The sequence below is a fragment of the Hoplias malabaricus genome, chromosome 9 (assembly GCF_029633855.1).
Source record: "Hoplias malabaricus isolate fHopMal1 chromosome 9, fHopMal1.hap1, whole genome shotgun sequence".
NCBI lineage: Eukaryota > Metazoa > Chordata > Actinopteri > Characiformes > Erythrinidae > Hoplias > Hoplias malabaricus.
Window position 1 is genome coordinate 30,909,863 of NC_089808.1, and position 12,187 is coordinate 30,922,049.

The 12,187-nt window shown below is 36.4% G+C and overlaps 1 protein-coding gene and 1 long non-coding RNA gene across 2 annotated transcripts; one reads left to right on the forward strand and one right to left on the reverse strand.

Annotated features, from left to right (window-relative positions):
• Positions 1 to 206: 206 nt before the first annotated feature.
• On the reverse strand, positions 207 to 4,976 carry serpine1 (serpin peptidase inhibitor, clade E (nexin, plasminogen activator inhibitor type 1), member 1). Its single transcript, XM_066681321.1, has 9 exons — positions 4,914 to 4,976; positions 3,370 to 3,611; positions 3,033 to 3,257; positions 2,467 to 2,661; positions 1,862 to 2,060; positions 1,669 to 1,769; positions 1,196 to 1,282; positions 986 to 1,069; positions 207 to 897 (listed from the first exon to the last, which is right to left on the reverse strand). The coding sequence occupies exons 2-9, from the start codon at positions 3,608 to 3,610 to the stop codon at positions 851 to 853; spliced, it is 1,179 nt and encodes a 392-aa protein (XP_066537418.1). The 5' UTR covers position 3,611; positions 4,914 to 4,976; the 3' UTR covers positions 207 to 850.
• LOC136707329 (uncharacterized) lies at positions 3,060 to 7,780 on the forward strand. The gene is made up of 5 exons (XR_010804209.1): positions 3,060 to 3,259; positions 3,377 to 3,460; positions 3,551 to 3,652; positions 6,075 to 6,194; positions 6,727 to 7,780. It is a non-coding gene; the product is annotated as an uncharacterized lncRNA (long non-coding RNA).
• Positions 7,781 to 12,187: the final 4,407 nt, after the last annotated feature.

Here is a 12,187-nt window from a genome sequence, read left to right on the forward strand (position 1 = left end):
AATTCCTCTTTAAACCATAGACAGTATCAAATTGTTTAAGATAATCATTCGACTATAAGATAATGAGATATATAAGACTCTTATACAGTCTGTGCTTTACGTTTAAACCCTCTGCAGTGAAATGGATCTGTGAACACCAGGTGTCGCCAGTATCTAGACCACAAGAGATCTTTTAACGAATTTTTATTGTATAATGTGCAAATGCGTCATCTTCATGTAAATAAAACCTTCAGTATAAATATACAATAATACAAAAATACAGCTTTAGACAGAAAAATAACACTGAATACAATATGCAATATAAACATAAATATCAAAACATCCTCCATGAAAAATTCATACAACTTGTTTTTACAGGACAGAAAATATTCAGTTTTATAAGGATTTTTTCCCTAAGCTTAAAGTTCATTTAGAGTGGATTACAGGGATTATGGCTTTTTAAAAGCATTCCACCTCTGAATGAATTAAAATGTGCCCCTAATCCCAAATTACAGTGACATTTGTTGTCTTCTGATGTACAGTGATGTTTTCCTTCATCTTTTTCTCCACCACAAGCATACTGTATGTTCCTTTCTTATTAATGTTTGGTTTCTAGTAGTCAGTAGGTTTTAGAGACATAGACTTTGTTGTAAAGGCTTTTTCACTTGGACAGACGGGTTACATTTAAACACGCTAGTTCGTAATGATATGTTTGCTTTGAGGTGTAGGTTCCAAAGTACACTTTCTAGTGGTGTTCTCTTTATCTTGACACCAAACCTGCATAAACTCAGTAGTAAGTTGTTTGACAGTGAACACCATCAATATGTTAATAATGCTTTTAGTCTTCGGGTGTAAACAAAGTGCTGGGTTTCTAGTGACCCTGAGGCTGGTTGACTTGACCCATGAATAGTACAGAACCTGTGAAATAAAACCGATACATTAGTATATGCGCAAAGATATTACTTACAAACAATTCACACTCAAACTAGCTGAGAGCAAAACCTACCTGTTGGCTTGTGTTGGATGAAAAAGAGGAATGGACGGTCCAACATGTGCTCTTCTATAGCCATACGAGAGTAGATTATGGCAGCTATAGAAACACAAACATGTAATTAATTTCTAGTTCATATATTTAGAAAAATATTGGAGTGTTTTACCAGTGGATAGTGGCAATTTAAAGCGGTTAGTGATGATTATAAGTAGTAGTTGTCTGTACCTGTGGCAGAGGAGCCCTGGGTTCCCTCTTCATTCACATCAATCTTAACCCTTTGCAGGACATCAGATACACACAGTGGTTCTTCAGCTGTGGCAGAAAGATAACGACGTTAGGTATAACATCAAACTCTTTAAACAACTCTGATGTCATATAATGTAATGTTAAATGTTTTAGTTCCCTAAAGAACCTGTCCTTAAATTTCTACCTGTTTTGCATTATTTTTTCTTTAAAAACATAAATCAAATTTTGGTAATGTAACTTACAAACAATGACATTTATAAAAGCATTTTCTTTTGTGTCTCTACAATATTTTTTTATTAGAACTGTTAAATACAATCTTAACCATTTCTGCAGCTAACAGTGGCCTACCAGTGTTAGTAGAAAATATTTTATTTGATTGTTTAAAATGTCTTTGTTGAGTGGCCATTAGAGGGCCTACATAAAAAGGAAAAAATACAGTTAAATATACTTACTGGTGATGCGAGAGAAATCTGCCTTGCTCTGGCTAAAGATGTCCCCGAGACCCAGTTTGCTCAGTGTAGACTTCAGATCAATTTCTGTGTCAATGGAGAACCTAGACATAACATTGATACCTGCATTAGACTCATAGTCTAAAATGTCTCACTCTGAAATAGAGTCACCAGTTGAGAAGAGTTTCTCTCTTACCTGGGTAGCACCAGCTGGCGGTTAACCTTCTTGAGGTGCTTTGTCCATTCCTGGACTTTGTTGCTACTGAGCTCTTTGATCAGAGTGGACACCGGTACATCCTTCTCAAACGATGACACCAAGAACATGCTCAGTGCATTCCCTTCATATGGCACCTCAATGACGTCGTAATCAGTGCCTTCCTTGGTAACAAATTCACCTGGATGGAGAGAAATGTTTGTTTAAGAACTTTAAGAACTGGAAATTAATTCAAACCTCACTTTTCATTCATTTATTTATTGGGCACAACAGTTATGAAATTATAGTTCTAGATTCCAGTACCAATTATGAGTATTTAACAACTCCAGTACACTATCATTTTGGATTAATAATTAAGCTAACACTAGTAGTTGAAAAAATCGGATAGTGCTTAAAAGTCTCAGTTCTGCTTTGAAATTTTTAAACTCAGCAGAAGATCATTGTCACAGCATCACATTCTTGACTTTGTGTTATTGACAGAATTTCTGCTTATGTCAGTAAACCCATGGATTTTTAAATTTTGGCCTATTAAAATGGACAAACAAAGCAGTCAATTAGGACCCAGTCAATACATCTGATACACTCACCATAGTTGAACTTCTGAGTTGTTCTCATCATTGGCACTGGCACTGCACTGCCATTAGCACCATAGAAAAGCATCTCCATGGTCAGCTTGGGGTCAAAAGGTGTCTTCCAGAGGCCGTGGAAGTGTAGGGCATTTATTAGCGCCAAGCGTGTTTGTTCACTCAGCACTCCATCTGGCAGGAAGTTTGGCATCATGCCTGAGCAAAGAGGAGGAGGACAGAGTTCAGAACGTGTTGCAATGTCCAGTCTGTAACTGCTGTATAACAAGTAAACACTTTAACAATCATTTACACCAGGTTTTAGAATCATAAAAGCATCCAGTCATTTAGAGTTATCCAAACCGCTTAAAGACTGTTGAAGTTTACAGTTTCATACAGTGACAAAATCCCCCTGACTCTACACCAAATAAAATAATGATCTCTTCTTAGGTTAAATGTATAGTTCAAGAAAAAATGTAACACAATTACTTTGTTGAGCACATGTTTATATTTTGAAAAGTTCTTTACGCAAACTCAGATTAGCTTTTCTCTATCGCTCGCTTGCTCTTGCTCGCACACATAGAACATACCTCCAGTTCTGTCTGACACCCAGGAGTTGATGACCTGCAGGGCTGCCTCTGGCTGGCTGAAGTCCACCTGGTGGGGGACACTCTGAAATGCTTTGGAAAGGCTGCGCCTGAAGCCCTTCTCTAAGATCAGCTTTCTGTCCACTATTACACCACTAGCCACCTCCACTCCATGCTCACTGTCCAGATCCCTCTGGAGTAGCCTCTGCTGTCGTGCCATTCCACGTTCTGTAAGTAAATTATATTGCTTTTTAGAGAATGTTATGACATTGCAACCAAACTACATCTTTTGATAAAAATATTTTATAACCATATTTTAACGTGCTGTCTCTATTCCTACCTTTCAGAGAATAGCCCATCTGACTTTTGAGGCTTGCTAGTGTGCTGCCGTAAGCTCCAAGCTGAGCCATACCCATCACTGAAGAGATGCCGTAAGGCGACATGGCAAAATTTTGGTCTGAATAGGATAGGGCAGCTTCAGAGAAAACCCGCAGTCCAAAATCTGTTTGCTGCTTTTGCAGGAGGCTCCCCAGCGTTGATCCATAAAAGGCGAGGGTCAAGAACACAACGAGTGTCTGCATTCTGCATTGGGATAGAAGAATAAGAAGTGTCAAGACTGTAAGGTATTTGCCTACGTAACTCAATGGGTAGTATCACTGTTTTCAACACAATCAATTAGCATTTGATTCCCCACATGAATAATCACTCTACGCTAAACCAGTATTTGCCTTCTGTAACATGATTTAATTGTAAATCCCTCTGAGTGTGTGATTAATGTATAAACGTTAAAAAGCTTTGAATGAATAAATATGACCTATTAAAAACCTTTCACCAAGGTATTTTTTTTAAAGCAGTGGTGAAACTTGCATCACAATTTGGGGTGCTTTAACCCAGGCTTTGGCATATACTGCTCTGAATTGTTTAAGCTGCTCAGCTCTCTTAGAAATAAAAAAAAGTTGCCTGAAAACAAATGGTCCGCAGCCAAACCTCAAGGAACATTGAAATCTGTGAACGTGGTTTTGGGTCACATATTCCCCTCTATGCTACAACACCCACAGTGTAAATACAGAGCTATGCTGTTCATGTTTGCTTAACCTGACTCACTTTTCCATCACTCAAAAAGCCTATTCACAAAATACTTTTTTCATTTACATGAGCTATTCTTACTCTTACAAACACCAAGACTCAAAAGAAGCAGCATTCAACATGTGCCTGTGAGTATACACATTTTACTTGACAGCAATCATGCAAGCATTGCTTGATGCTTTGGATGCATATCAAATGCTAAGCATCAACATCAGAAGGTTATAAAGTCCCCAATTTAATCCCCCAACATCACTACCACACCTCACTAATGCTCTTGTGGATGAAGGCAATCAGATACTAGCAAAAATGTTTCAACATGTGTTGTGTTGTGTTGTAAAAATGTCCAAGAAGATTAGAGTATGTTAGTGCATCTAAGGGGGTTAACAGCCTTAATATTATTCATTTTAAAATAAGTACTGAATGAGAAAGTGTCCAAATGTACATTTTTGGGATATGAGCAGCTGTTCTGTCCTACATTAAAGAATCAAACAGCTGTAATGCAGCCAAGGATTTAAACAAGACTATAACCATAACCAGGTGATGCAATGTAAATAAAAAGATGTTCTAAATATATAAGGAGACCAGAGTATTCCAAATCATTTCAAAATAATAATAATGGGCTAACCAGCTGAAAAAGCAAATAACACATAGCTATACGTAAAGTAGACCTTGCAGCACCAATATTATTATGAGGAAAAATAATAGCAGCTTCAACAGCTTTTTAACTATAATCCCATAAAAGAATGTCTGAAAAGCACAAGTTAAATCCAGAAAGTGCAAGCAAGACATAGTCCTTACCTGAAAGTAGTAGCTTTCACTATTTAAGTTTGTAAATGTGTCTTCTTCTATTGCTTGTCAAGCTTAGACTGAGAGTGTGAGTGAATTTCGCTGCCTTTTATACAAGTCAGAACCCCTCCCCCTCAAACTAACGGAAGTTATGAGGTCATGTCTATGTGCTTTTTTTTTCAGCCTGAGCCATTTCTCCTCCCTCATTTACTGTTTCACACACACATAGCTTCTCAGACAACTATCCTTCATATTGTGTTGGTCTTTGGAAAACCAAGTCATGCTTCTTTTTTTTTTTACCCCAGATAACTCTGGTTGCTGGCTTTGACAGGATTTGGCAACTCATCAGAGTCAGTGAACCTTCTGAGAGTGCATCCTAATCTAATTACTAACCCACTCACTCATACACCCACTCATCCTGTTGCATTGTACACTCATAGTTCTTACTTTCCTGTGCCAGACTAGCGAAAGTAGATAGGTCCAGTGTTAATAAAGATGATACATAATAACAAAAGAGATCATGGTGTATAGAATGGGGAATATTATTGTACAATGGGGGTTCTTTTATTGTAGATTTTTTTGTCTTGTATAGTCACATAATTTGATGGCTCATACACCCTTTACTTGTGTTACCCCCTTTAATTTTAGGATTTTTGTAATGTAGCATTTTATGTATTATTTTAAAATTTACTTAGAAAATCATAGTCGACTCTGTGATGGACTGTAGACCTGTCCAGGGTGTGTTCCTGCCTTGTGGCCAATGCTTTTGGACAGGCTTTGGACTCATTACGACCCTGACCAGTTCTAAGGTCCTACTATAAATGACTGAGCTAAGGCTACAAAAACAAAAAAAATGGTAAGTTATGTATTTAAAGGAGTGAGAAATTGACACATAAATCTATACACAGGCACTTACAGTTAAAATATGAGCCCTGAAAATGAATGTGCAGAAATATAGCCTAATTGCTTTGTCTTTTACCATCCATTCCAACTGTGATTTGACCAGTTCAGTCTCTGACTTCCTTCCAATACCTTAGAAATCCCACTGAAGGGTAGCTCATCCAAAGTTTTCACATTTGTGGGCCAATTAAGACCATTATTCAACTTCACATCTGTCCAGCTAGCACCCTCTGGTGAAGCTGACACATCACACTGCCATATTTGGTTGCACAGGGCCAGCATTCCATGGCACATGCTCACACACAGGTCCTGCATGCTCTGAGTTCTACAGATGACTGAGTGTCTGGCGACAGAGACCAAGGAGAGAGGGGGAATATAAAAGCAAGGAGACGGGTAATGTTTCCCTTTTTTACAAAGCGTCTATGATCTGATGATATGGCACTGACTCAATATCCATGACTGTATCTAGAGACACAGGAAAAATAGTAAAATGATCATGAAGTAAAGGAAGACAGATTTCACACACCACTATTAAAAACAAAACTGTTTACAAAGGGCACTTTGAATAGGCGCCACAGATGAACTACACTGTTTCCCCTAAAGAATCTTTTACTGAGTCATTCTTCAGTTACTCATTTTGGTTAATTAGAAGGCTGTGAGGAACGTTCTGCACCACCTGGGAGCCCCCTACCTGTATATTGGATATGTTTTAACAGTTGCTCAACAAGGAGGGTGGTAGTAACAAGATTTACACTTGTTTACAGTAGAATTTATAGCATTTTATATCAATAAAACACATTTCATCATGGTTTATTTCCAAATGCTAATTATTAAAATGTATGACTGCTTGGGTATATGGCAGAGTTATATTTGACAGGTTTGTAACTCACCTACAATGTGAATTATGTTTCTATATTTGTTATAGGTCTTTTTCCAGCATTCTTCAAAATAATGATCCTTTCATAGTCATTGGAAGAAAACATTCATCAGTAATATTACGTGGAACCACACACGTAAATGCTCTTAGGAATAGGAACATGGTTCTTCTATAGCACTGATCCAACTGATATAACAGAGAACTTAAGAAATGTAGGAATGTGTCACACACTTTTACTGGAATCCCTTGTTACAAAACATGGCCAGCATTACGACAGTGACAAGATATTTGAGAAAGACTACACACTCAAGTGACAACACTGACACAGGCAGTAATATTAGGAACACCCTGAAAGTATGAGGTCATGGTCTATTAAATGTTGGTTGCATTTCATTGAGGTCTAATTGGTTGGTTGTGTTTTGATGTGTTTATAGCCAGATGTCATAAAAGCAATTTTGGAAATTGTTAGTACAACACATAGAGGGACTCCATATCAGTTCAATTCATACACTTCCCATTCATAGAATAATTAATCTCATTTTATCCTCTGCACACATAGCTACTTCCCACACCTACTCCACAAAGTTAGCTACATTCCATATGAAGGGATAAATGGAAACTTTACTGCACACTCAGACCCCAGAGAGAACACCCACCTGATTCACATCTCAGAGGAACATGGGAACTCACTTTGGCTGTAGGAGGACTCATCGTCACTGTGGCAACCAACCAAGAGAGCTTTGGAAAATCCATTAAAACAAACCACAGTTTGGGTCTGGCAGAAAGATTTTATGCAACACACAGCCCTGACATTCGTTTGCAATTTAACCACTTCATATAACTGTGATCTGTGGCCTGATGTGGGCAGAGAAATTACTGTTAATTCACAGCGTTTAAGACTTACAGTATGTCTGTACCTACACACTCTTTCCCCCTTTCCCTTTGAGGACAATAGAATGTTAAGAGTACTAACCTGCTCATACTGTTTAGATTACTACATAACATGTATTGACTAGATTTACCTCTGCAGCTGGAACTCAAAGGCCACACTTTTGGGCTTTACTGATATCTACAAATTGGCTGTTTATTAATTGATATCTGACTATTTTAAAATATTAATACAATGTTATTTTTATAAACAACGAAGTCTTCTTATTCAATTAAACCCCAAGACCAAATAAATAAATAAATATATTTTCACTAAACCTCTTGCTTATCAGTCAAGTTGCTCAAGTCAAATGTGAATGTACTACTTTTACTTAAACAACCAATTAAATGTATCAGCATAAAATATTACTGACCTCAGCCATGTTTAGTTGTGTATGTCTGACAACCAGTACAGGCAAATAGCCACTGCAGCACACCACCAAACTAATTAATATGAATATGATAAATTATTAACTTACAAATTTTAGTAAAGAGTATTTCTTATTAAACACTTTATTAAAAGTCATTTTGAGCACTTGTATTGGTCCATTCACCATACATTTCTGGCATGATTTAAATATTAAACATAATTACATTACTAAAATAATGCTCATTTGTGTTATCACCTGCTTTTTTCATTTATTTATTTTACATTTCTAGAGTAATTAGGAATGTTTGAAAACTGAAAGGTATGTACTGTATCTAAAGCTTTGAACACACCACACATATGCTGTACATTGTATTTAACAGTGTACATTATATATTTCTGGCACACAGCTGTCACTGTGTTCCATTCCTACAGCCTGACATTATTTACAATCCTTTTTTCTCAGGCTGTTTTTACTGTTCTCAGCCTGTCTTCTCCCAAAGGCTTAAAATGTTTTGCCCCATCCCCTGGAATGCTATTAGTGTTTTTTATTATTTAACACGTTCCTTCCCAAACAATGCTTTTTGACCAATGGTCAAATGTATATTTATTACTTCTACTGCAATTTAAGTGTTAAAACATCTATAATAATCAATAAACATTTTTAATTACCCAATGAACTATATTATTATTTATTATTAATATATTATTATAATTATTACAATATTATTCATAATTGATCAACATTTGCTTTGTACAAATGTACCCTAAAGGCAATGTTTATCACATCATTTATCCTTGTTATGGTATTTCCTATAAATTCCTGATTCACTGGTACCTAGATATTCATTAGTCACCAATTTGCCCTGAGCTACTCACCTGGCTCTGACATGGCTAGACAGAAAGTTGATTTCGACACAGACTGAATATGATAAGACACTGTCATCTGTGAGGTACAACAACTATGAATAAGTCCAAAAAGTCATGCTGGAGGGCATATTTTGCAATACAACCCGTCTCCAAGAAAAAGCAGGTCTGTTAATGTCATTTGTATATTGCTATAAGCCAAATTCTAACACCTTTCTCACAGTAGTAGCAGAATTATAGAGGACAAAAATCTTTTAATGTTCAATGTTCAAACTTTATGGGCCACACTGGAGGCGAATTCCTGTTAATTATGAAAACTATATATTTCTCTACATTACATCACAACAGCTGCATGTCTTGTACTATGAGCACTGCATGACGAATGCACACAGAATAAACAGAAATTACCCCAAATCTCTGAACATTAGTATATTTCCAAATGTTTATGGACACCCTTGTAATTAATTAATTCATCTATGTGACATTGCACACATTATGTTCATAGAAAAGAGCATGCCTTTTTGTTTCCTGGTTTTCATTGGAGAATATTCATTAACAATATCCAATGAAAACCATGAAACAAAAAGGCATGCTCTGAAGCAGCTTGAGCTTGTTAGGAACTTGAGAGTATTTGTCCTACAGAATAAATAATTAAGCTTTGTAATCCTGAATAGCAAGAAAAGAATTGCCTGACCCTAAATTTAGTTCGGCTTTAATTTGTTGTCAAGGAAAACCTAAACAAAGAATGTTATTGTCATCACGAGTAATAAATAATAAGCTATAAATAGCTGAGTAGTGGGCCAAAGACACCAGATGTTGGAGTGGGATGTGTGAGTGAAAGAGTAAGGCGGGGGTTGAAGAAAAAGGAGGAGGGAAGGGGAATTTGAAATGATAAAGAATGGGTAATAGACAAGATCATAGACATCAGTCCATATAAAGATTAAGTGAAGATTATGTAGTTTTTCCAAAGCTTGTATGGTTGTGCTCTTCAAAATTCAACCCTCCTAATTTCTGTTATGAGATTTTTTTGCCATTGTACTTTGAAAATTGATGTTTAAAGCCTGGGAGACATATTCCATGATTTAACTAAAGCTTGTAACCGACATCAACACATGCGTTTCATGGATGTAGCAGGTTTACTTTGACCCTTTAAGTAATAAGTCCTGGCACTGTATTCACTGTTATCCATTTGTAAAATCTGCAGTAACCATTTGATCAGGCTGCCACTCCTATCTGCTTCCAGAAAGATTAAAGTGGTGTTTTCCCTTTATAGGTCCCACTCACTGGAAATCAAAATATTTTATTTTAAACCTGTCTTATTGAAAATGGTCTAAATATACTGTATTTTATTACAAATGCATGTAATTTGTTACCTTAACATCTATGCCAACAAACAAATTCCGAATTTGGAGACAGAAATAATATCACAAATGGCCTAGAAGACCTTTCCCCTCTCTAGCACACTGGAAAAATGTGACACAGAATAAAGTCACACATGTCAACACAGTTAAGTGAGTGAAAGTACAAGAGAAAAGGAATAGGCTAACGGAGAAAAAAAAGTGAAGCAGTGTGAGTGTGTTTGAAGGAATGACTCTGAGGTCAGGGACTTCCTCATTTGCAAGAAACACCTTGCTCTCTCTCTGACCCTGAGCATCGAATGTGAAAAGGGTAACCAAACACACAGCCACTGATGATGCAGCTCCTTTTCCCCATTCTGTGACAACATAACCACGTCAAAAGAGAAAATAAAGAGAAGAGTTTCAGGGGTCAAACCTTCTAACAGTATTTCTAAAAAATTACATGACCTGACTGAAATGCACTTACACTACATTGCAAAAGTTTAAGCAGCTAAGATAATTGTTTTTATTTAACATATTTTATCTACCCAATAACAACGAAGCTTGTATAAAATAATATATAATTAAAATACAAACAAAAATTATAAAAACTGAAAATATGGAGTTAGAGTTAAGAAGTTTGTTTCCAGATGTTTACTTGACCGTATGGATTTGTTACATCCACAGCAATCTTGATTTAACGTAATGAAGTATTTATTAATGGGTACGACTATTACTGGACCACCATGAGGAGACATTTGGAAAGGGTTAAACCAACACATGCATGTACAGAATCTGTAATAATGTTATTTGTTTTTATTCTAATATTAAGGTGGAGGATGTTTGTTATTTTTGAGCAAGTAAACGTATTACTCAGATATGTACAATTTTAAATCTCATTTTCTTAAATGTCTGAAACCTTTGAACCATACTGTATATTACAAAGAGTATACAGTCAAACTTTCTTTTAATTAGATGATGTAAAATTCTACTGTTTCTGCTATTTAAGCAATAGAGCAGTCATTGACCCTTTAATAGCTGAAACAAATCCAGTCAACACCAGCTTTGAAATTAAAAGAATGTCCCAAAGATCAGCTATATGGTTTTGTGTGCTGATGTGTATGTTCATGTGCTTTCAGTGAATGTCCAAATGTATCCATTTCCCAAATGTTTAAAAAACAATAAAGTGCACAACCACACACTGTACACAAATTCCCCAATACCACATCAACGTAAGTACTAAGTACTGTATATTTTCCACAATTCTAGGAGAAATGCTTATTTTAGTTTGCCAGTAATGTCTGATACACCCCTGCATACTTGTGGTCTTAAATAAATAGGTACAAACTATTATAAAATTGACTGTACTCTTAGGGAAAAAATTAAAATGCAAGTGTGCACTTTGTTCTAGGACAGAGTCCTAACACTATATTTACTTGACACTGTGATGTCATAACAATTGTAGATCACTTTCGACAAGACAGTCGAAAGCCATAAAGGGCTTTAGCCTTAAGGCTAGGTTCCTGAATTTCCACTTAAATAGACACTCTCCTGTGCATCCTTTGGTCTGGGCATTACTGGGTTTTAAAAATTAAAAAATTCCCATTTTTGGGATTAATAAAATAAAGTGAATTTAACAGCGAGTGGCACTGTCAAACAATTCTAGGATCGTGGAGCTGTAGGTTTAAACCCCGCTCTGGTTGATTTGTCTGTGAGGAGTTTAGTGTGTTTAATATGTCCGTGTGGTTTCTTCCAGGTGCTCTGGTTTCCTCACACAATCCAAAACACACTGTATGTGGATTGGCTTCACCAACGTGTTCATAGGTGTGAATGTGTGGGTATGTGTTGCCCTGTAATGGACTGGCACCCTGTCCAGAGTTTGTTCCCACCTTGTGCTCAGTGACTCCTGATAGGCTCCAGACCATTGCAACCATGAACTGTAAAAGTAGTTACAGACAATGAACGAATGAATTTAACATCCATTATTCACTAATAATGGCATTACTTCTTA